Below are 25888 nucleotides of genomic sequence, written 5' to 3'. Positions count from 1 at the left end.
CCGGCGGCGGTGCCTCCCCTGCGGGCGCCCACCCGGAGGGGCGCAGAGCTGCGCCTCGGCTCAGCCCCGCCCGCGCCTGAGCCCCGTCAGTCAGCGCCTCCTCCCGCCGCCACCCCCGGGGGGGACACGCTGCGGAGCGCGGTGACTCACTGCCGTCAGGCCTCCCGGGCAGGGTTTCTTGGGGCCCGTTATTAGCTGCTCGCACCGGGTTATTAGCGCGCCGGCCCTGCGGGCTGCCGGAGCAGCGGCTCCCGGCGGCGGCGCGCCGCCTCCCGCGGGCGGCCCCTCGGGCGCGGCGGTGGGCGCCGCTCCCCCTCCGGCGGCGGGCGGTGCCGCCCCCCAGCCCACGTGACCAGCGCGGTGGCGGGGGGAGGCGGGCAGAGGAGGTAAGATGGCCGCCGCTGCCGCGGGGAAGTGAGGAGCGCTCCCGGCCGCTGCCTCCCTGTCAGTGTCCGGCTGGGCGCGGGGAGCCGCCCGCAGGGGCCGAGTCCCTCCGGCCGTGGGGTGAGTGGCGACAGGAGGGTGGGGAGCGGGGACAGCGCGGGCCGGGCGCGGAAGGACAGGGAAAGGGCACGGGGGAGGGGGCGCTGCCGGCTGCCAAACAAAGGGGGCCGCGGGGCCCCTCCTCGCCGCCGCGCCCGGCGCCCCCTCGCAGCGGCGGGGACGCGCGGGGGAGGGGGATTGAGGGTCGCGGTGGGCCTGTGGGCCCGGCGCCCTCTCGCCCCTCCCCGGGCCGGCCGGGAGGGCGGCGGCGCCTGGGCCGCTCCGCGCTGGCAGCCCCTGGGGCTCCGGGTGTGCGACGGGCGGGCAGGGCCCTCCTTGGGGGTGGCGGGGACACCTCACCGGAGGTAACGGGGCCGGTGGGCGCCGCAGGCACGGCCCGGTATCGCTGTCAGCTCCGCCCGCCGGGGTGGGGGAGCCTCTCGTACCGTTTTTCTCTCCTTTTGTTAACTCGGAAAGATAGAGACGAGCTCGGCCTGTCAGCAAAGTCCGGCGTCTGATTTCCAAGGGGGTTTCATCTTTTCCAAGGCGATTTCACCAATCCATCCGGTTTCCTCAGTCCCAGAGTGGTTGAGGCTGGGAGGGACCTCCGCGGGTCCAAGCCCCCCGCTCAGCGGGGCCGCCCGGAGCCGGTTGCCGGGACCGTGCCTCCAAGGAGGGAGATTTCACAGCTTCCCCGGGCAACCTGAGCCACAGCTCGGCCACCCTCACCCTGGCGAGTTGTTCCCTGGTGTTCAGGAGGTGCCTTCTGGGCACCGCTGAAGAAGTTGAGTAGCAAAATCTCTTAAGGGTAGGGCTTTGCTGCTTCTCATATATGCTTAAAAATTGGTTGGAAAAAGTGATTTCCCATCTATAATTTTTGACAAAGGATTGATGAGGGGAGTAATACAGTAACATGTCTTTTGCTGGAAAAGTGTGTGAATCATGGGATTAATTACCTGATACCTCCCTGTCAAATAGTAAAGAAATGGAAAGATAAAAAGGATTTTTTTTTTTTTTTATCAGATCAGAACACATAAGAAACCCTACATATTTGTCTATTGGATAGATATTTACTTATTCTTTGTTCTGCAACGGTGGTTATTTAAAGTAACTTGGTTATTAAGAAATTCAAATCTGTTTGAAGTCCTGTGCGACCACAGCTTATGAAATGTGGCCATACTGGTTTAAAAATCTTTTTAACAGAACACAACTGACTTTTTCCTGAGGTGAAAATACTCTAAAAGTTAGATTTTTGTCATAGAGCTTGTGTCTGTGACTAACAAACCCTTGATTTTATGATAGAGAAATGTGTTGGCTTGTGACTGTGTAAGGTGATGATGTAGACTTTCTTGCTGCATTTGTGTGTGTTTTATATGGGTTTTGGCAGAATTGATTTATATTGGTTGGTGTAATTTTTTGAAAAACTTAATATCGGTACCTGTTTCTGTTTGCTTTCTTTTACTTGAAGTATTGAAAACTCGAAATAGTGTTTTGTAGGACTAAGCATTGTGTATTTTGTACAGGAATTGAATTTTCTCTTAAAACTCAGGTGTTCTTAGTGATACCTTATTGTTCGTTAACCATATTTGAATTCTGTCTTAAAGGTGGACTGGTTTCTCTGATATGGCTTAAATCCCATTATCAGATACTTCACAAACCCTTTCTTTTAAATGATTTTTTTAACCAGCGTAGAACATAGACATATCTGATAGTTGCTATCAGATGACAATGGTGACTTCTTGTTTAAATATGTATTTGCATCTTTCCAGTCTCTTGGATGTAATCCCCAGTCTCAATTGTTTTATTTAAAAAAAAAAAAAAAAATCCATCACTACAATAATTGGAAATGACCGCTGCCTTGAGTGCCTAAGGTGGAAAAGAATGACTTGAGTATCTCCAGTTTCCTGTGTTTCTTACTGTGCACTGTCATAATGGTTACAACCATAGGGACCTCCTTTTGTGCAAACTTTTTTTAGTTCTATTGGTTATGGGTTTCAAAATAAGAATGCTCTTATCTTTAGTTATCTTTTTGTGTCTTTTAATATTTTCTAATTACACCATTTTTTCTTTGATATAAAGTAACAAAAAAATAAGCTAATCTATTAAAACGTTTCTCATCTGGATAACAGGAGTGTGGCTAAGAGAAGTAGAATAAATGTTCCCAGATGAATAAGGAAAAGCTGAAAATCAGCATAAGGTCATTAGTCATGCTGGAACTTGAGGCACTGGAGAAGAGGTGTGGGTGTAGACTACTTACAGAAACTTAGATTTGTTGTTTCTTTCCACCTCTGAATACCAGAAATTAATATTTTAGAGACTCATTTCAACTGTTTTGAAAATTTGTTCTTTAAACAGAATCCTGTTGATTCAGTTCCTACAGAAAAAATTGTTAAAAATATTTACCGCTTCTTGTGATGCCTGACTTGTGATCTCTTAATGTTTACGAAGTATGTCCATTTAGCAAGTGATTACAATAGGGTGTCATAAAGGATGGGTAATGCTTGTATTAGCAAGATTCTCTGCAGCATGAGTAAAGGTGATGCCCCAACACGTTTTTCATTCTTTATACTATCATAAAGTATAGAAATGCGTGAGAATATGAAACCAACTTGCGTTAGTCTTTTATAATAAATTCTATATGTACAATTCTTCTGTATTCCACATTTCTTCACATTCTAATTTGGAAAGATGGCATTTCCAGTTCTTGAGGGCGAAATACTGCATGTTTCTATATCTGGCTTGTACATGTCCAGATTTCAGCAGCACTGTAATTATTTCCTTTTACAGTTAACTGAAAGATCTGCCACAGTCTTGCATGCTGGGAAGGTAGCTTTTGTATCTGAAAATAGAAGGAAACATGTTAAAAAGAAGGTGACAATTTTTTCATTGTATGATGAAAAGTATGAATTTTATGTAAGTCGCTATGATCTTTACCTATTGAAAACAAAACAAGAAGAGAAAGTCTTCTCAATAATGCTAGTGTTTGTTGACCAATTTTGATATTTATTCCTCAATGATCACAGCTCACACAATAAAAAAAATATGGGAGAGAGCTATGAAAAAGATAGTGATATTTGGAAAATTTAGTGTGTAATAATATTTTTTTATGTAGTTAGAAACTGAAACAGGATTCTGAGAGTACATTCAATATCTGCAGATTTGAGTTATCAGGACCTCTGCAGTCAGTATTGGTGAAGTTGAGAGAAACTAAATTTTTGTAAATCAGCAAATTTTTGCAGTCTTTCCAAAACAGTGATAACGTCTGCTTCAGCTCAGGATGGGAGAGCCTTACAAAAACAGGTTAATCCTTGGGCAAACATTACCTTCACCTGAGCATTTGTGTTCTTAATATATCTTTTCGTAGATCGCGGTGTGTTGTTAGTCTTATAAAATACCAGGATTTGCTGCCCGAGGGCATTGCGAGATTTCCAAGCTTGGAAGTTTGGATTGTGAATGAAGAGCTGGTTCGTGGGCTGGGAATCAGCTCGCTTTGGTGGGAGAAAAACATAACAGCATTAATCCTTATTGGAAAGGGGATCAATTTCCAAATGGGCTCCTGATTTTAATTGAAAGTTTCGTTATAGCGTGTGAAAATACTTCTGCTGTGTTAAAGAACAAAGTAAATACTGTTAATTGAGCAATTAAGGACCGTGTATGTATTGGATGCTCTTGAATGGTACTGGTTTTGCACTAGGTTTATGAAATTTGGCAGGGATTAAGTTCTTATCCTTTATTTTGGTGAAGGATAAACTATTGAGATTTTTTTTTGTTGTTGTTCTAGGGTTGTTTGTTTTGAAAAGCGTATGAATATGTATTTCAGGAGCTTTTTCCATTGGAGGGGCCAGAATAAAGTTCCTTACCTAGCTAGAGACTGTACCTCAGAGTCTTGGTTCGAAGCATTTATGATAATTTAAAAGAAATCTAAAGCATTGGAAGAAATCACACCTTAGTGTCCAGCACTCATACGAACTTTGAGTATGGTGCTTAATTTTCATAACATAATACCATAAATCTTATTTAATAAAAAGGTGGACTGTGGGTGTGCTCAATTTATATTGACTTGCTTTCATGAGTGAAAATATCATGAATGAACTTCAGCCTAATTTCAGGCATGGTTATTGTTGTTAGGGGGGAAAAAAAACAAAAGTAAAGCTTCCAAAAATATTAACACCCAACCTTTTTTACGTAATTTGTTGGCAGCGTGGTGTTTCTGTTTTGTTTTCATTTCTTGTTTGTTTGGGTTCCCCCCCCCCCCCATTTTGCTGGGTTTATTTAAGGATGAGAAGAATGCTAATGCATAGATTAACCTGGTGAATTCAGGTTGCATTTTAAATGGAAATTTCTGTTACTGACTCCCTAAACAGTGCTTTCCCAAAGCCCTCCAGTGATGTTAATCTTTTGGAGGCTCTAAGAAGCTTGCCTGAAAAGTGGCAAATGAAAACATAAAGATATAAAATTCATAATTATAATATTTGATTTTGTTGCTCTTGTTTTTATAAAATAGACTTATTAATACTAAGAAGGGGATATTATGTGACAGTGAAGCATAGGTGACAAAGAATATTAATATACTTGGAGATGGTTCACCCCTACAAAGCTTTTATCATTTTAAAAAAGTAATATTCACATAGAGTTTGTAAATGCCTCTAGATGTGTTCTTTAGCATGAGGTATTTTGCTGTTAGTCAAAGGTTTAAGTTGCCTGTAAGGATTCAGATCTACATTCAGGCAGAAGCTGTGCTGTCCTGATAACGGGGAGTTCAAGTAATGATTTCTGAAGCAGGGTACTTATCTACAGTGCAGCAGGGCTGCTGTTGCTTTTTTGAATATGACAGTAGGGAACATCAAGGGAAGAATCGTACTTTGAGGAGGAAGCAATGTTGAATACTTTTTCCCTTTTCACACTAGCTAAGAATTAACTGGAGAAATTTTGATAGCAACTGCAAAGTATAATTTACTTGATGAGACATTGTAGTCATGTTTTGCTGATGATTTTTAATATAGTTTTCAATTTAGTATTTGGTATGGAAAGCAGCATGGGGATTTAAGGTACAGCTACAGGAGAGAAGCTGGGACAGGGCACAGGGAAATCAGAAAATGTCTGTGGTAACAGCGGAGCCAGTGGCAAGTCACGTTTCATGAATTTCTGTCTAAAAATGTAAAAAATGATGGGAGGAATTCAGGTGCCTGCATGTGAATATTGAATGTCATTTTCGGTGCCCGAGAATATCTGCGACATATGCGTAGGGCTGTGAGGTAGTGGTGCAGGCTGTAAGGGAGGCGGACTGTTCTGGACTGGCAGCTGGATGCCAGGCAAGATGCTGACTTTTCTGGTATTTTTGTATCTGAAATGGCAGTAGGAGCCTGTTGCGTGGGCACTGAGTCACTACAATCACTGTTTCTTTTTAACCTTTAATTTTTGGTGTGGTTTCATATTTTTTCTTTTTTTTAAGTTTGCAACCTCTCAATTAGCTCTTCCTCCTACTGAAAAAAATAAAGACAATTATATGACACCACTGTTGTATTGCTCACCCCCCTTTGCATGATGGTACTTTAACTGCACGGTAAAGGTGACAGACCTTTTGTGTTCTTAGTTTATTTATAACTTTCTTGTGGGAGAGACTGGCTATTTGTGCAGTGCCTAGTAAAACTGTTGCTGGGCTTTGTATGTCAAATCTAGGTTTTTTTGGAACTGATTTTAGATTTGGGTTTTAAATAGTGTCTGAATGATACGATTTGGTTTGTGTATTTTTACATGGTATGTGGACATTTGGAGTATGGAGAGTTCAGATGCCTAAATCCTCTTTGGAATTTATCCTTTAAACTGCAGCCTGGATTTTAAGCCCAAATTTAACAGTGGGAGTCACAGTCCCTCCTTTTTCTCTCTTCTCCTTCTCATTTTCTTCTTCTTGCATACCTAAAATGTTCGTAGTTTATCGTTTCTCAGTCCCTAAACGTTCGTGTGTGCCTAAAGTTCTACATGTACCCAGAGCTGCAGTCGTCTTCACTGAACTGGGCGTGTTTGCTTCTTTGCTGGCATTTTTATGAACAAGGCATTTCTATACATGGGTCATCTGGTGGCTGTGGTGCTATAGGTAAGCTCAGGTTGTGTCCAACATATCCTAACAACATTGTGTTTGTCTCCATATACTTCCTAAAGAAGAAAGAATGATGTGATACTGTTACAGTCTATGTAAGCAATTTAAAGCTGAGCTAGATTGTTTGATTTAAATCTCCAAATCTAAACTAACTTCTCCGCGCCAAGTGTAGTGAAGTTCCTGCTGGCTGCTTCTTGTCTCTTTTTGGCTAACGTTCCACTTCAGTTGGGAGCGCAGTAAAGTGCACTGCCTGCTTTTATGTGAGAATAAAAGTTAGAACATTTGCCTGGGAAAGCCATAGGTCTTTGGCTTCTGCCTGGTAGAGAACAGCCTAACCAGTACGCTTTAGCTAACACTAAACTGGAGTTTTTCCTTTGCTGTTACGCTGCTATCACACAAGAAAAAGCCAGCAAGAGAGCAATTGTGTCATCTGCTGGTGAGGAGGAAGGTGGCGGGGGGTGGATGAAGTCTTGTGTTTAGCTCCATGACTTGTTCTGCATCCAGTGAAACTTAATTTATGTGCAATGAATAATTCAGCTTCTGGAGCTGTATGTGTATAAATTTGGCGCAGTAATACTACTGGTTCTCTGAACTTACTAGCCCACAGCTTTTTAGGAAGTCTTAAATGGTTCTTAATGGTCTGCCTTAACCAAGAAAAACCTTTCCTGTCTTATATATTAGAGGTTAAAAACATACAATTAGTGAACAGCTGCTATGTTAAGTTTGACTAGCAAGTTAACAATGTGTCATCACATGCAGGCATGTCTGGCTGAAGTTGGTGATAACTGATTTAATAAATGGTGTTTCTCAGAGTTCCGTATGGCTGCAATTTAGATATTATCACTGTATTTCATAATGCTGAATAGTCTCAATGTTCTGCTTATGTACATAAATGATGAGGGTTATATTGTAAATAACTAGCATATATGAAGTATGTAACATATACAGGTATTTCTAGAATGTTATATATGCAGAAAAACTTATGCAAATGAAAGACTGCTGTGCATTCTATTCAAAATACATATTTAGACAATATCTAAAAATTGGAATAATTTCTTTAATTTTCTAAGAACTAGAAAGATTAAGCCATTGTCTCTTCATTGAAATGTAGTGCATTTCAATGCACATGTCTCCACAGCATTTTGTTGAGGAGAATGGCAGGTGTTTGTACCCAACCAATAACTTATTGGCACGTACAGTTCGTGCTTTCTAATGTCAAAGTTAACTCTCAGAGCCTTTACTTATGCTTTGCCTTTTTTTTTTTCTTTTCTTGAAATACAGATAAGCTTTGTTGTAGAAGCATTTTAAATACTGTGCGAAGATGGCAAGTCTGATGAGTCAGAGTCTGTTGACCTACGTAGAAGAAGGAAATGTTCCTGCTCTGAAAGCGCTTCTTGAGAAATGCAGGGATGTAGATGAGAGAAATGAGGTAAGATGATTTTTTGAAAGGTCAGTTTCATATTGCCGCTTATTAGCTACAGAATGAATAATTAGTGAGATCACACTGGTTGTTTAATATACAAATGTTCGTTTTATTTTCAAGTGATGGCTTGCCTTTGCAGACTAAACACACAGTATTCAGTTGCTGTCAGCACCTCAGCATTTTTCGTTGTATTTGTTTTCTGAGTGTTCTTCTGAGCTGGAAAATGCGGCTTCATCCTGACTTTGTGAATGGAGATTACACCTGTATTTCTGCGGCTAGGAATTGTTTCTTAGTTCATAGATCTGGCTGCGTGTGTGTTCTTGCCTTGTCCATTTGGGGTGAAACCTGGGATGATGGTAACTCTTCCCTCACATCCTGGTTTCCAGACAAGAGAAACTTTGTTATACAATCCAAACAGAAGCATGTATTGCAATTTACTCCGAGCAGGATGAAAAGATATGTATCCAAAAAGTAAGTCTAGATGCAGCCATGAGGATTAAGTGACTTTACCAGGATTACACAGGAAGTCTTGATACACAGCGGGGAGTTTAAATGCGCATTATTCGGAATCCTGGGATAGTGCGATCGTTGTTAGCTTCTCTCTGTTACCTGATTTAGTCTGATTTGAGCGTATCACCACCGTCAATTGAAGCGAATGTGCTGTGGTTTCATTATACCGCACTGAAGATTCCCAAGAGTTTCTTGGGAGGTTGGATTCATGCAAATGTCTGTTGCTAGTGACTGTTTACATTGTTTTGCACAATGTTTAAAATTCAGGTTATCTTGACACACTATTAAGTCTTCTGTGTATTTTACAAATAAGTTTAGATTATTTGACTAATTTATTTCATCTTCTGTAGTAGATTTTCTGATTTGTAAGCATCCAGAACTTTATTTTTATCTGGATGTACAGTTTGTATCATCGATTTTTATTTTAGTTCTGATTTCCTGAACAGTGTTGTAGAACTGGAACCTTGTCAACTTACGTAGCATATTCAGAAAATTGGACTGATAGAAAAATTCAGGATGGAAGGGACCTCTGGAGGTCATTGGATTCAGTCTCCTCCCACTTGCAGGACTAACTTCATTGTTACATTAGGTTGCTCAGGGGGTTAACAAGCAAAGTTTGAAAGTCCTCAAAAGGATGGAGAATCTGCAGCCTCCCTGGGAAATGCTCCAGTGCTTAACCACTCTTTGTTTAAAAACATTTTCCTTATGTTTTGTTGCAATATCCTTTGCTGCATCTTGTGACTGTTGCTGCTTGTCATCATCTTGTGTGCCTCAGAAGAATCTGCCTTTGTCTTGTAAGATTTCCCTTCCATCTAGGTAGTGCAAGACGGGTGTTGATGCCCCCTTACTCTTCTGTTTTCCAGACTGAACAAATCCAGCTCTCAGTTTCTGCTTGCACGTCTTATGCTCCATTCTCATAACCATCAGAGTGATGCCGTTGCTGGGCTCTGCAGTTTGTCGAGCTCTCTGCGGTTGGGAGTCTCTCTATTGAGAGCCCCAAATGGGGCATTGTGTTCTGGGTTCAGCCTCCCCAGTGTTGAGTAGAGGGCTAGCTGTGCCCTTGTTAATTCAGCCCAGTATTTAATTTGCCTTCGTTGCTGCAGGGGCGCACTGCTGACTCATGGCCTTGTTGTCCATTGGGACCCGATGCCCATTTCTGCAGCGTGGCTCCCCAGGCAGGCAGTCCCTAGCCAGTACTGTTGCATGGGCTTGGTCTGTTCCAGTCTCTGCGTTGTCCTTTGTTGAACTGCAGGGGGGTTCTCAGCACATTTCTCCAGCCTGTTGAATTTCATCTGAATGACATCCCCGCCCTCTGGCATATCAGCTGCTCTCCGTAGCTTCGGGCAGTCCGTAAACTTGCTGAGAGCGCTTTCTGTTTCATGGTTCTGGGTGTTGATGAAGATGCTACAATGTTAGCCCCAAATCAAACCCTCCCAACTGGGCACCAGTTACTGTGAAGAGCTGACCATTATCTGTTGAGTCTGACAGTCCAGGCAGTTTTTTTACTCACCATGTAGTGTATGGAACACTGGCTTTCCAATTCATATATTTTTTTCTTTTTTTTTTTTTTTTAAAGTAAGTCCTGGAAAATGCATGTTCTGTTGCATTATTTTTTTTTAAACCTGCATAAGATGGAAAGAATATTTTTGGAAAGAAGTCGAATGGCATAAATTACTCAAAACCAAAAAGCATCATGCAAATGTGAAAGCAATGTACAGAATTTAGCCTTACTGTAGTTATTAGATCTGATTTCAATTAAGACAATTTTCTTTCATTGTTGACACGTTCATTTCATGCTATGTACGTGCATATGCTGAGGTATTTGAAATGGGAGAATATTTAAGTTTCAGAGCATGAACATGAACCCTACCAGCTGGCATGCTGTGTATCTGAGAAGAGGAATAGTCTGTTCCCTCTGCTGGTAATTCCTTTCAACAACATGGCCAAAATCAGACAAATAGTCTGTGTTGACTTTATCATCAACAGTGTCACTGCCTTCACCTTCTTTTCTAAATTTTTATTTTCTTCTTGGTGGGACTAAGTGCACTCCTGGGTTTCAGTAACTGCCTTTTTTGCAGAAATCATTTCCCTGATAGCTAATTTTTTCAGTCTTCTGATATGTTGCATTAGAGAAGGTAATTTCTGGAGACATGTGGTTTGTATCAGTTTTAAACCCATGGCGAGGGGGCTGTCTGTACGTATCAATGATAGGAGTTATGTTTAAGTGCTGTCTCTTCATTGGAATTCAGTGGCATTGAGTGCAATTCTCTTTCTAGTTTTGGATCTGCCAAGACATCTTTTCTTCTTGGGTAAAACTAAAATACCAAAACAGGAGTGCCAGCGGAGTAGGTCTGAAAAGATTGCTAACAAGCCAATGTTTGCTAGTGCCAGGACCTCCCAGGCTGCAGTGACTTGTCCAATGGTAGGATCACCCACATTGTTACCAACCCTTTATATCTTGACTGTGATCCATTGCCTGAAAAAATGGGATGTTCCAGTCAGTTTGTGTATGAATGGTTTTGTTGGATTAACAGCAGCAGTTTCAGTTAAGTCTCAGTCTTTCTGCCTTTTCCCTGTGCATCCTTTCCCCTGTGCGCATTCTCCTCTCTCATACCAGATATGTTGATTACTTAACAGCTAATGATAGATGCTTGCCTTGTGTGATACACTTTGATCCTAACAGCCTCCAGTTTCCTTTGATGTGCCTTTCTTTCTGCTCTTCTGCTCTTGATACTGAAGGACCTTCTGCATCTTCAATTCTGAATCTTGTCTTCTCTCGTGGACTGTGTGAGAGAGTTAATCTGTAAGGTAACACCACTAAATGATTTTCCTAAAAAGATACAGGTGTGCCCCTTTATAATTTGGTTATTCCAGTACTTTAGACTTAGCTGTGATGTACAGATATACAGTACTCGATGTGCTTGTGAGAAATATGAGCATTTAGTAGTTGTGGAGTGTCTAGACTCCCGAGCAACTTTGGAGAATTAATCTGGATGTCACAGGTGTAGTAATTATCTTTTGTTTCTGTGTTGGTGAAATCTTCATTATTTGCTAAAACATTGAACCTATGTTTGAGAATCTCCTGGCAAAAAGAAGGATGTTTTCAGTACCCCTATAGAAAAGTTTTATATCTGTCTAAGAATACCAGAGCCAGTCTACAACTGTATGCCACTTGTTACATACATGGGATCATTGTCCCGTTGTCCCATCCACACCCTCCTCTTGCCCTGAGATACTTTTGTTTGGTTTGTGTTACCCGCCTGTGGAAGATGATCACAGTGATAACAATAGTAACTGCTCAGAAGGAGCTGAGAAGGATGTTTATGCTAAAATAGGGATTTTTGCGTGTTTTGCTGAAGCACTGCTTGGAAGGGACTTCTGGAGATTATCTAGTCCTGTGTCCTGAGGTGGGTTGACTGCAGCCAGCTGCAATGTGTCCGGCACAGGGCCATCCCAGCCTCTCTTCACAGAGACCCTGTGCAGCTCCCCCAATACCAAAACCTGGACACCTGCACTCGGTACAATGAGGTTCTTGTCTGCCCATTTCTCCAGCCTGTCCAGGTCCCTCTGGATGGCAGCACAAGCATCTGGTCCATCAGCCACTCCTCCCAACTTTGTGTCGGCTGGGAAGGTGCTGAGGGTGCACCCTGTCCCATTGCCCAGGTCCTTAATGAAGGGGTTAAACCTTCATTTAAGGCAATACCCCAGTATTGCCCCCTGTGGTACTGCGCTAGTGACTGGCCTCCAGCTGGATGTTGCGCTGCTGATCATAGCTCTCTGAGCCCAGCAGTTCAGCCAGTCTCAGTCCCCCTCACTGTCCATTTATCTAGTCCATACTTCATTACTTTGTCGGTGTGGATGTTGTGGGAGACAATGTCTAAATCCTTGCTAGAGGTGGGATAAACAGTGGTGTCTCAGCTCTTCGTCCACCGAGCCAATGATGGCACCACAGAAGGCAGTCGTATTGGTCAGGCGTGATTTCCCAAATCACTTGGCCTGTGTATTCCCAAAATATTAACTTGCATATAAAGAACTCAAAGAGCAAAAGTTAACGACTGTTCTCTCCTCCGAAGAGAGCTGTTCTCTTCTAGAAAGTAGTACTTTCCTTCCTCTTGATTTTTTGCACATGTTAATTTTTTTTTTTTATGACCAGACCTAAATACTACTGCTGGTTGATACAAAATATACTTTAGGATCTAAAAGCAAAGGTATCATTTTGAGTGTATACAATGTATAGTTGTAACAACATAAACTTACACAAGAGCATAATTTCTCCCTGTAAAAAATTGCACTGTTAGATATTACATTATATCCTGTCACGGGGAATACTGTTGGTTATCCATAATGTCATGGGGAAGATTCTGTGAAGGCTAGTTAGGGAATAGCTGATGGACCAGGAAGCTTTTTTGAAAGAATCAGTGCATTTCTGTGATTTTTTTTTTTTTTTTTTCTGTACGTAAAGAGCAGAAAGAACTCGTCAAATATCTTTATTAATCTTACTGTTAACTGTTTTACTAATGAAGATTAGTGATCTTACTGTATTCTGATTCTGCACTGATTTTTATTCTTTTCAGGGATATTGCTGGTATATAACTCCTAACATGTAGCTTTTGTGTTATTTAGAGACTAGATAATTTGAGTTTTCTATATGGTACAGAGAAAAGACAGAAGACAGGTCAGGTAAAATTATCTTTGTTTATTAAGCTTGTTGAAATTAACAAATTTACTGTCAAATTTAATAAGTTTTACTTTTCGTCATGTGGAGCAGTTGTATCTCAGAAGTTTGCTGACACAGAAATAGGCTGATGGAAGGGTGACAGGTTGTAACTGACTTTTAAAACATCCTTGAAGGCAAATAAACCAGCTTTTCTATCTTTCATCTTCCCTGAGATGAGGCTATCTGTTAAGAACCTGTGTTGCACAGGACAGGAATGATGTCTGTATTTGGTATACTGTCAGATGAAAGTGTGGTATATAACTTGACTATTTTTTCCAAGACTTCAGCAAGAAATCTTACTGTTACTCTGAATCAGTGTGCATGTTTTAATGGCCGTTGTGGTTCCTACGCTAGATTTGCTTGTTTGTTCATTTCTAAACAATGTGACTGAGTTACCTCAAGATGTAAAGATGTTAGAGGCTGTATTAGAGATGTCTTCAGTGGGCAAATCATTTAGAAAAAAAGATATCTAACAGTGTAACTTTTTTTGGTAACCATTTTTAATATCTGAAATTTTTTTTTTCTTTGGTTGTTTTTTTTTTTTTTTTTTTTTTTTTAATCTCTTATGGGACAGGGTTTAATATCATGTTCTCCATTTTTATTGGAAGTTTACTGCGTGGTTTGAAAACCAGTTCTTCTCACTGCTTCTTACTGGCAATTTGAAAACTGGAAACAACGTTCCTCTGTAGTTTTTGGCCTTTTATTGTTGGTGTATGTGTGTCATTTGCACCATTTCCCAATGCATCATTTTTCCTATCATTTTGATTTCAGAATGGCCAGACTCCACTCATGTTGGCTGCTGAGCAAGGCAATTTAGAAATTGTCCAGGAGCTTCTCAAAAAGGGAGCTAATTGCAACTTGGAAGATGCAGTAAGTACTAGTGCTTTATGTGATGGTACCTAACAGTAGAGGAAGAAGAAATTTCGAGCGGCAGGCAAAGAAAAGGAATTTAGGTTAGTGTGGAAGGTGGAAAATGGTGACATATAAGAGAAATTTTATCCAAAATTGCGTGGCTCTTTATTCCTCTGATTTGATTCCTCATAAAGTATAGGGATATTTAAGATGTTTTAAACGTCTGAGGGTCTCTGCTGAATGCTGCTGCTGTTTCTTCTGGGAAATTAGTACTAGGAAGCTATAATAATAGGATTGGCAGTAGTTGACATAAAAAGATAGGAGGAATAGAGAAATACAGCATCAAAGATGAGGTCCAAGTGATTTTGCGCATCTCAGTAATGTTGTGGTATGTTGTTTTTCCCCCACCTCCCGCCCCCTTGGTTTTGGTGTTTTTCAGTAAATTCTGAGGGATAATTTAGGTTAAAGGATTATTTCAGGTGAAAGCCAAAACAGTGGCAGAGAAGGGGTTCAAATTTATGAATTGTCTTTCTGCCCTTGCGGAAGAGGTTGACTCTAGGTGAAAGATGTCCAGAAAGGGTGAATAGGACAGAGGTGGTGTTAAAAAGTTTTGAAAGGTCTGTATATTCCAATGAAGAGTGATAAACAGGAAAAGGATGTTGCTTGTGTTTTTTTTTTTTATTCTGCACTTAGTTTAGTTGTAGCAGTGTAGACATCCAGGAAAGGTCTGGTATGAAACCTGTCGTTTTTTTTAAAAAAAAAAAAAAAAAAAAGTCTCTATTTTTGGAGACATTTTATTACATTTGGTGTAATGTTGTAGTTCCTATACTTATAGGAAGAACAATTACCATATAAACTGTTGCTATATTCATACATGTATAGCACATAAAACAGTAGTCCACACCTGGACATGGTTTGAGCAGTGGATGGAAGTGTAATGCAAGAGGAAATGTATCTCCTGAAGTGATCATAAATCTGAGAAGCTGTGGTCCAAACCCCCTTGCATATTAGCCCCTTGGGTGCTGTCGCCCACTGTATGTGGAGACAGACCACCACCATTTTCCGTGGTCTTGGTTGCCATCTCATGCCCACCCAACAGTTCTCAATGTCTTGCCCTCATTCTGTGATCCTTTGTAGGTGTTGCTTCCTCCATCAAATTAATTAGAAGCTAACCTGCAGTGAACTGAGGATTGGAATGTGATGGATATTGGGTAGGAGAGGAGATAATTAGAGGGGAGATTTGGAGTAGTTGTTGGTCTGTATTTTCATGTGTGTAACTGGCAGGTACTCTATGAGTTTATTACTTTTTTTTTTTTAAAGGACAGCTTTTTTAAGGGGTTGTGAATTTCCTGTTGTGGGTTAAACACTTGAAAAACAAGGTAATTGTATTGAAATATTGAATATAACTTTAAAATTTTTTTTTTCCTTTTTCTAGGATAACTGGACAGCTCTTATTTCAGCTGCTAAAGAAGGACATGCAGCTATTGTAGCAGAGCTACTCAATTATAATGTCAGTTTGGAGCATCGGGATTTGGTATGTGTTGTCCTAGTGCGAAAATAAAATGGTTTTCAGTAAGAAGAACAATTTGGAGAGTTGGAGATTTTCAGTTCTGTAAAACAAATCAAAGAATTTTTATTCTTAAATTATGTATTCAGTGCTGTTAAAAAGGAAAATAATATATATTTGTTTTTACAGCTGTAAAATAGTTGCTTTACTGTTAGCAAAGGCAACTTGTTTTCTAGGGCTGTTTTTTTCCTCTTAATTTGCTGAGGTATCTTGCCATGTCCTACCAATCTAGCTTTTTCATAAATGTAATGTTAAGCACATCCGCATGGCCAGTGGTTGATTTCTAGGCCTGTGTCAGTCTGAGAGGGATCTTTTACCTCCCTAAAAGTGTGTTATAAAGAAATAAATAAAAATTGTGCTTACAGTTATCGGAGGTGTACTGTTTTTTGGTTACCTGACCTGTCAAAAGCCTTAGGTAGTGAAACCTCGTTGTCTCCTAGTTTACCCACTTAAATGAACACACCAATGCAGTTTGAAATTAATTGCTCTTATTACTCCCTTAAGAGGACATGATTTGCTTCTTTTTCCTGAAGAAGCAAAACATTACATAGTTACTTTATGAAGGCCAGCTGTCTGTTACACAAATCAAAAGTAAACCCTCCGTGTTAATTGATCTGGATTCTAGACTTTTGTTTTAAGATAGTGCTTTCTTTTTGGTTTGTTTTTCCAGTGTTCAGATTTGTACGCTCTTGAACTCTGAATTGAGTGTTTACAGCAAATTCACGAACATTTAGAACACGATATTCTCTCAAGTTTTGCGTACAGCAGGAAATCAGTACTTTCATATGTGTGCTTATTGTTTATCTTACATAAGTAGGAGTACAAGGTTGTGTAGTCAATCCTTACTATGTTTTGGACTTGCAAAACAGTCTTAGGACAAATACAAAATGAAATGAAATAACTAAGTAGATTTCTAGAGAGCATTTTTCAGTTTTCACGTTTCTTTGAATTGTGCTTGCCAGGGAGGATGGACTGCCCTGATGTGGGCATCATATAAAGGCCGTACTGAAGTAGCAAAACTGCTGCTTGAGAAAGGAGCAAATCCAAACATCACAGGCATGGTAAGTTTTGGTCTTTAACGCCCCCTCCTCCCAAATGTTTAAAGTTCTGACTTGTACACTCAACTTATTACCTTGATTAAACATTTTACATTTTTTGCAATGTAACTTTAATCACTATATTTATAAAGGGATTGCTTTAATAATCTGTGTGACAGCCACTTTTCTTATTAATTTTAAATTTTTTTAATTAAAGCAAATGGGTGTATAGCTCTTAATAAGATTCAAATTAGCAGGAGAGGAAATAATAGAAAAGATAAGTAGTGTATCTAGTGCTACTTGTATAACACTTATCATTTTTCTGTGTCTGTAGAAGTTAATGGAGTAACTAATATGTGCAATTCAGAAACAATAACTTGTTTTAATTGTTTCATAATAGTTACCAAATGGGCTAGATTATATAAATATGTACCATACATGTAAGAGAGAATTAAAAAACCTAAGATTTTGATATTTATTTCATTTTATAAGCGTTTTCTGTAAAGTATAGGCATATTGAAACTTGAATGAACAACTTATGCTGTCAGCTCTCTGGTGTTTGAGGCAAGGGTGAACAATCGAGGAAGAACACTAGTGACTTCCCTTTCTGAGTGTCGATTTCATCTGGTTTGCATATGCAGCTTCTGCACGCATGACATGACTGATCTGCAGTCCTGATTACTTAGGGATATTGCATAGCTGTCTGTTGCTTCTCTCTTACATTAAAAATGTTTATATTAATATGAGGATGTGAATTTTTAAACCTTGTTTAAGGAGTTAGAAACCAAAACTGATTCAAAACAGCAGACGTCTTCCTAGATATCATGTAGGCAATGTACTAGGCAACAGTTATTGATACGTAGTTAGATTTATTTCTGTATATTCCTTCTTCTATGGGTTTATTGTCTCTTGGAGCATTGTGATCAATATTGTTCATGAAAAATAATTGGAACTATGTTTTTTTTTTTAAATTCTAAGCAATACAGTGTTTATCCAATTATTTGGGCAGCGGGACGGGGCCACTCAGATATAGTACATCTCTTACTGCAATATGGAGCTAAGGTGAACTGCTCTGACAAAGTAAGTTATATTTATATAATATTTAATTTCTTTAATGCTTGATATATTTTTTGTAAAAGTAAGTTTTATTAAAAAATAAAAATCTCTTGAATTTTTTATTGGAAAAACACACTGCTATGTTTTGCCCATGAGATTAGAATTAGTGTGATAGAGTAAGTCGTTATACTTGCAAGAGGTTTTTCCATAGTATGCTGAAGGTGGTTGTGAACATTTATTTCGGTGGAGTGTATTTCTGTTTTCTCAGCTATTGGAAACCTTGCTATCCTAGGTTGCATAGAAAAATAATTCGTACAGCTGTCATCTACAAAGAAAAAGTTAAAATGGCTTTTCAAATGCTTGTGTTAATACACAAGACCAAATTATATCTTTGTAAAAACTAAAGCTTTAAAGTATTAGGATGAATACTAGATTGTAGGGGATACTAAATAGAGAGCAATATGATAAAACGTTATAAATGTTTTTGCAGTATGGAACCACCCCACTGGTTTGGGCAGCGAGGAAAGGTCATTTGGAGTGTGTTAAATACTTGCTGCAGATGGGAGCGGATGTTGATCAAGAAGGAGCTGTAAGTAACTGTTTGTTTTCCAGTGATAAGGTGTGGGTACATGTATCTGTGTGTCCTGTTTTATTTTATAATACAAATATCAAGAAGTACATGAAACAAGAGGAAATGTTGATGTTAGAGTATATTACTTTCCAGTTATTTGCAAACTGCACATGAGGATTATTTAAACTTCTTTGTGCCTTTTAACAAAAATGTTATGTAACTAGGGAGTCATATTGACAGTTGACACACTGTTATGTGAAGTGTAAATTTTAATGAACATGAATTAATTCAGGTTATTGTTCTCTGAAGGGTAACAGTATCAAACATTCCTTAGTGCTATTTCAAAAGTGAATCAAACACAAAGCATCCTTTGAAAATAATAATGGCTGTTGTGCCTATTCAGTTGGAAATTTTTTAGAAGTTTTCAGGTGCATATTGTTTTTAAATAAGACAGATATTAATTTTTTGTTGTATAAGACACTTAAAATGCTCGTCAAAATACAAAATAAAACCAGTAAAAGTTAAATGGAAAATTAGGACAACTTTTGGTATTCATATGATTATTTCTGAAGTTCTTCAAAAAACCTCTTTGTGAGTGGTATTGGCAGACCTGGGCGCTCTCATAATACTGTGTTCCCATATGACAAGAAAATTACTTTACTGTGCATGTAACATTCAGAAGTTAGAATAAACTGATCTGAGCTTTACTGTTTGCATTTGAAGTGTTCTCTGCTATAGTACTTAGTTTATTTCTTTTTTAAAAAAAGCATAGCAGGTGCACTTTAAAACATAAAACTGAATAACATTTGCATGGTTAAGAAAGTAATATCAGTGAGTGTTCTTTTGTTATTTAAACTGCTGATATAGCGATGATTTCTGTATCCACTGTACAATAAAATCTGTGTTTTTTTGTTTAAAGAATTCGATGACTGCACTTATTGTAGCGGTGAAGGGTGGCTATACTGACTCAGTAAAAGAAATACTGAAAAGGAACCCAAATGTAAACTTAACAGATAAAGATGGAAATACAGCTTTGATGATTGCATCAAAGGAAGGACATACTGAAATTGTGCAGGATCTTCTTGATGCTGGAACTTATGTGAACATTCCTGATAGAGTGAGTAAATTTTCATAATAATTGTGGTTTTATATATGCGTAATAATAATATATATTTAAATACCAGTGTACGTGAATTTGTGGGTACATGATTTTTCTGGCTTTCTAATTTTTCTGCCACCTAGGGGTATTTTTATGTATTGCTATGTATTCAGTGGCAAATGTCGCTGTGTGAAGGTAAAGGATAAACTACAGAAATGACCCTTTTCTTTTGAGATTCTTGAATTGTGAGTTTTCATAGGGCATGGAAATGATTTATGGTTGTATATTTGTTGTGTTTGTAACATAAGGCTAATACCAAACTAACTTGCAGGTTTGGGGTGGGTTTTTTGTGTATTAATACATGTGGTAGTGCTGTTAAAACTGTAAAACAATGGGTATCCTAACAAAGAATATATTTTTTTTTCAGCATCTACCTTTATCTTTTACAATGAAACTTTTTACTAGGGAACTTGCATATATTAGAGGAAGACTCCAGCTCTGGGTTAAGACGTGTAAATGTAACTGTTGAAAGGTGCAGTGTGTACCTGAGCTGCGATTGCATTGTTCAGTAGAGGCATGCAGTATGGGCAGTGACCAGAGTGTAAATCTGCTTGCTAGCCACTCAGGGATTTATTTGGTTGCTTATATGGGTGCCTTGGACTGTCTGCAGTCCCCTCTTGATAGTTAGGTTTTTCTGAAGTGTCAGAGGCAAGCCAAACATTGCACCCTTGGGGCTATAGGTGGTTAGATACCTAAACTTCGGTGCCTCTGTCAAGATCAGTGTTTTAGTTCAGAGCAGTAATACAGTTTTGAGGCTGAATTCCCAATCTCTAAATGGAATTGTTTGGGATTGCAGAGAAGAGAGGAAAACCTCCTAATATTCGCCTCATAATTTTAAAAGGATTTTTGGATGCTTTTTCTTATATTTCAAGTGTCAGCTTAGTGCATTTCTTAGATGGTTACATACTGAGCTGCAATGTTGCATGTGACAACAAATTTGATCTCAGGCACATATCAAAGCAAAACTTTAAATATTTAAGAAAGTATGTTGCAGTCTCCCTTCCCACCTCTTCTATCACAAAATTCTACAACTGTCTGCATTCTTTTGCTTTTAGGAAGGATAAATTAAGTCTTTCAGTACAGCTCACTGTATTCCAAAAATACATCAAACAATGAGTAGTCTTAGTTTTGGATGCTAGAGTAGGTTTTGATAAGGAAAATTTCTTGGTTTGCAGCTGGGTATGTAATGACTGTGATTGATAGGAGATATGCTACTGCTGAGCTTTCTAACTGAATTCCACACCTGTGATTTAGCTGTACTTTTATTTATTTTTCCTGTTTCATCATAAAAGAAATATCAGGTAATTTCAGGATTTCATTTTCTGGAATTCTGACATATCCTTAAGTGTGTTAAAATCAGAAGCCTTAAGCAGAATTGTGACTTTGTTTTACGCATATACAACTCCATTTACTACAGCAAAATATTTTTTCTTTTGATTAATTTGAGATAAAATCAGCCTTTTGCTTCTTTTTTTTATAACAGCATAGTGTATGTTAGCAGGATAGCAGTTAAATCTGCACAAAAAAAGGGATAAAATTCTTTAAAATTGTTGAAGATCTTTTGTCAGTTCTGAAACATCTAAAGGAGACAGCCAACATTCTTGTCTGATTGTAAAGAGGTTATGTGAGTAATTACTTGCCTGATTGTAAAGAGTTTATTACTGTGAGTGGTTGGTCTTCCTATGAACATAGAGAACAGCTGGATTTTTTTCATATTCATTATTAATTAGTGCTGTTATTTTTTAGGATGGTGGTTTAAGCTGGACCTATTTTGGGGGTGTTTGTTTTTCCATAAATATATAATATTTCATCTCTGCAAAAAAAATATAAAAAATGGAGTCCAGAATTTTTTCTTCTGTATACCCATTTTTTGCAAAGGTAGAACTATTTTTTATATCATTCTTTAAAATGAGTGTAGATTTCTTAATGTAAATAGGCATAATGTATATTTTGAGGCTGTAATTTATTCTGTGCTGCATTTCTTTTTGCTAAATAATATTAATTAATCTTCAGTATTCTTTCATAATTTTTCTAGAGCGGAGATACAGTGCTGATTGGGGCTGTTAGAGGAGGTCATGTTGAAATTGTGAGGGCCCTGCTCCATAAATATGCTGATATAGATATCAGAGGTCAGGTAAGTACGACAATGTAAATGTTAGAGTAGTTCTTAAATAGGATGTCAGTTTGAAAACCAAACAATTATACAGTGTCTCTAAAAACATGGCTTTAAAAACTTGCTCAGTCTGCTCTGTAGGAGATGCAGATTTCCATAAAACATTAACAATACATCACGATGCTGTGCAGTTTATAAGACATACGTAATTGTAATGACTTGTTATGCAGCATTTTTTCAGTTAATTTCCATAATGGTTGAAAAGCAAAAGATGTAAATTGAACTTATTTCATCTGCACTACTGAACCGATTTCAAATAATGAAATACTTTTAAAATCCCTTAATATTATTATTTTAATACTTAATATTTTAAATTTAATATCATTGTATTAAAATGCAATACACCTTAGATTATAGCTGTTGTCAGGGCAGTTCTGTCACTGTGCTTGCTTCCTTTCTCACGTTAAGCAGTGTTGTCAGTGATTTCCATGTTTTCTAGCTACCCTTCTTTCTTTTTTTGTCCTTCGATTAAGGTATTGTTTTTATTCTTCTACTGAAAGCTCCCTTACTCAGCACGGTACTTGTTTTTATTATTACATTCAACTTGCTTTCTTTTGCTTGAAGCTATTCAAATCACTCCACTCGCAGGCGCATACGGTCTGCCAAGTTTGAACACAAAACTAAGTAGTCACTGAGAGCTGCAAAGATTCAGTGCCTGCTATTGATGCAGAGCGTCTTTGAGAAGCCAAGAAGCTTTTCGTTTGGAGAGAAAGTAGTATTTGGATCTCTTCCTCTAACCTGCCATTGGAAACCTGGAATTGTGTGTCTCAGCTTCTTGCTGACGTGGGTCTGAAAATCTGGAGCTTTTCAACATCTGGACCAAGGCAATACAGAAACAGCAAGAGGACCCAGCCTCCTCAGGGCAGGGAAGCTTGTGGCTTCTGGCAGTACGAGGGTGTCTGTATAGCCATTTGCAGTGCTTAATCTAGAGAACCCATTTGTGGCCTTGTTGACACAGCAGGAGTGAGTACCATCAGTGGAAGAGTCTGGCTGTGTGCTTCAGATCTTCAGATTAGGACCAGCAGGATCAAAATTAGTGATGAGCACTAGTGTTCAGCAGCTCCCCTGCTGTTCAGCACTGCAGTGCCTGTCTGCCAGCCAGACCTGTTCTGGGGAGATTTGCTGCCTGCCCAAATCTGGGGTGTTCCAGAAAGATTGCTGAGTCTTGTCCAGCCTTCCAGCAACCGTGTTCCTTGCTGCTCATTCATTCATACGGACACTAGTCAGGGGAGACCTTGAGCAGATTAAAATGTGACTCTAGGGCTCTGGCAACGAGTGTTGGGGCAGTGGGGGGGCTCAGGTGATGTTCTCCTCAGCCCTTCTGGTGAGGGGGAAGGGCCCAGCTGGGAGCAGCTGGCAGACCAGTGCCTGGCTGTGCAGCTGACCTTGCTAGTGAGGAGCCGGCTTCCTCTGGCTGGTGTCTTGTGGGAAGCCACCTGACTGAAGGATGGAGGATGTGAAACCCAGGTGACCAGAGAGGAAAGAAATCTTAGTGTCCAGGCTTGCTAAACTGTCGAGAAGGGCTTTAAACTCAGTTTGCTGTGATGCCCACGAGTGGGAGAGGAAGAGCTGCAAATGAAAGAAGCAAGCAAGGGAGAAGGCTGCAAGGAGGACTTTGACATTCCTGCCTAGAAGCAGGTGTGTGTTCAGAGGCTTTTCTTAAATGTCTCTACATAAGTGTGCATCAAACAGACAGAGCCATGGTGCAGTCTACACCTGCACCATGGCTACAAAAAGATTGCAGGCATGGAGACTTTCTGGGATAGCACACATTGCTGGGGAAAAACAAAAACAGATGACACAAGCAGATTTCTAACTATCAAGCGTTGCCCCTGGTTCCGTCATACAACGTATGGCTCATCTGCATTCTGGTACTTTGTGTTGGCTTTCATGTCCATCTACTTTTACATCTTTCCAGCTTGCATGGCCTATTTTTAGGCCAGCCAACCAATTCAAGAGTTTTATTAGGCTATACTGTAAAATTGAGAACAAAGTGGAGATTTTTTTTAAAGGCCTGGAAGTGGTTAGCACTTCCATGTTCTAATAGGAGAGAAATCTCTCTTTTTTTTTTTTTTTTTTTTTTTTTTTTTTTTGAAAAGGAAGGAAAAGCTGCAGAGAAACATAACTTACCTAATAGGGGTAAAAAAGACAGCACTGTGGAAAAAGTTGTTCTATTTCATTAGGAAACCTGTATATTTGAGTTACAGCTGAACATTCAGACAGGTTGAACCTCCTTGGATTGTTAATGTTCTTAATATATTTTGCACGGGTTTTTTAGAACAGATTTGTGTTCTCTAGCCAGATTTTCATTCCCTTCCAAAGTTCTACTGTGTGCCAATTAGATTTGGTGGTGTTTCCCTTTGCACCGAGCTGTGCTAACATTTGCTGTATTATGTGCTGTTTTCAATATAGTGGTTGTACTTTATATACAGTTTTTGAAATTAATCCAACTGAATGAAAGTACTGTTAACATTTAATACTCCTTTTTTTCAGGATAATAAAACTGCTTTATATTGGGCAGTTGAGAAAGGAAATGCTACAATGGTGAGGGATATCTTGCAATGCAACCCTGATACTGAAACATGTACAAAGGTAACAATTAGAGTTTTTAATTTAATTGCTTTGTTTAACATATGTTCTTTTGTCAACTCCTATGTGACGTTAAGGTCGTAATACCAAATTCAGTTTTTGTGAAGTGTTGGTATCTTGCATGCTGAAAAAAAAAAAAATTTCTTCTGAAATACTGAATTTATTTTCAGTAATGGTGATGCCCCCTTTGTTGGTAAACATCACCTACTACTAAAACTTGATAGCAGGAAAAGAGTGGATACTTTACCTCAGCATCTTTGACATGACCAGCAATAAGGAGTAGAGAGCAGGTGCTACTGGAAACTGAGGAAGGAGGTTTCTGATATTATGAAGCATGGAAGTTCAGACCACAGTTTGTTGCATGTGCAGGAATAAAAAAAATAGAGGAAGTAGTATGTACAGCAGTGAATTACTTCTTCCATCAGTCTCTTTTTCAAATATCTTGTATTATATCTGAATCTTGTCTTTCTCTGTTTGACACTGTTATTAACAGAAATGTATTTGTTCTGTGATTCTAATCAGTCTGGAATACAAGGCCTATGATACTTTTTCAATAACATATGCGCTGAAGTGTTGTTACTTGCACAGTAACATACTTAATTAAAAAATTGTCTTAAAAGTTTGGGGTTTAATTTGTTACACTGTCACTAGTTTTTGCTTGTTTTTGAGTATACAGAGAAGATCTTTTTATTAGGCCTACTTTTCCCTTTTAGGACGGAGAAACACCGCTTATAAAGGCAACCAAGATGAGAAATATTGAAATAGTAGAGCTTCTTCTGGATAAAGGAGCTAAGGTCTCTGCTGTAGACAAGGTAAAGAATATTTGTTTGTTTACTTTAGTATATTTAATCATTTTAGTTTTGCAGCAGAATTTTGTAGTGAGCTGTCAAGGCTAATACAGAAGGAGAGCTTCCCATATGCTTACTAGTTAAATAGACCATAATACTTCAATGCTTAGTCTCCCATATTCTTAAAAATTAAATGGATCAGAATACTTAAATATAAATTAATTCCCACCGTTAATATATTGATTTTTTGTTTGTATTAGGGTGCTTTTAGTAATATGAAAAGAAAAAATTCCATATCAGGAATAAAAATTTCACATATAAGAATCTTATTCTTAATACGCTTGAAAAAGAGCATAGAGAATGGTTGTTATTTGTCACTGATGTTTGGTTTTGAATAATAGATGTAAAACTAGGCAATGCTAAGGACAAATACAACGGTTTGTTGCTGTCCTCTTATGCATTACCTACTTTGACTGTAAACCTTTTAAATACAGGAACATTTATTTGATGCTTTTTAAACTCTTAGTATTATATTTAGGGCAAATAAATAATAATGTTGATTTGATGTAATAAGGAAACTCTTACCGGAAAGCTTTTTGGAGAAGTCTGAGCAGACATTGAAATAATTCTAACAAACAGTACCTCTTGTTCCAAACAAGTCTCTAAATTTGCTAGTAGACACTTGTTTCTGAATAGAGACTATCTTCATGAACCTTAAGATATTATTATAACTGTTTAAGAAAGAAGATACTGCTTTAGATTTAGCATTATAAGAACTGCCTTTTCACACGTCTTTTCTGAAACTTCTGTAATGCTTTTTTGAGGGGAAAAATGCTTGCTGTAAGGCATTAATGCTGTTGAGAATA

The 25888-nt window shown here is 38.9% G+C and overlaps 1 protein-coding gene across 3 annotated transcripts in view; it reads left to right on the top strand.

Moving 5' to 3' along the window:
• The first annotated feature begins 373 nt into the window (after nt 1-373).
• KIDINS220 (kinase D interacting substrate 220) overlaps nt 374-25888 on the top strand; it is an 80726-nt gene continuing 55211 nt past the window's right edge. For all 3 annotated transcript variants that reach the window (XM_082305620.1, XM_082305619.1, XM_082305621.1), the window contains exons 1-11: nt 374-504; nt 7862-8009; nt 14002-14100; nt 15518-15616; nt 16612-16710; nt 17665-17766; nt 18233-18331; nt 19233-19430; nt 21508-21606; nt 24139-24237; nt 24948-25046. In XM_082305620.1, coding sequence (XP_082161746.1) covers nt 7902-8009; nt 14002-14100; nt 15518-15616; nt 16612-16710; nt 17665-17766; nt 18233-18331; nt 19233-19430; nt 21508-21606; nt 24139-24237; nt 24948-25046 — 1101 coding nt within the window. In that variant the 5' untranslated portion in view covers nt 374-504; nt 7862-7901. The remainder of the gene's footprint in view (nt 505-7861; nt 8010-14001; nt 14101-15517; nt 15617-16611; nt 16711-17664; nt 17767-18232; nt 18332-19232; nt 19431-21507; nt 21607-24138; nt 24238-24947; nt 25047-25888) is intronic.

Source organism: Platalea leucorodia (assembly GCF_965183815.1).
Source record: "Platalea leucorodia genome assembly, chromosome: 3".
In the NCBI taxonomy this organism is placed as follows: Eukaryota; Metazoa; Chordata; class Aves; order Pelecaniformes; family Threskiornithidae; genus Platalea; species Platalea leucorodia.
The sequence above is the reverse complement of the archived record's forward strand: the minus strand, read 5'-3'. Positions and strand labels throughout refer to the sequence as shown.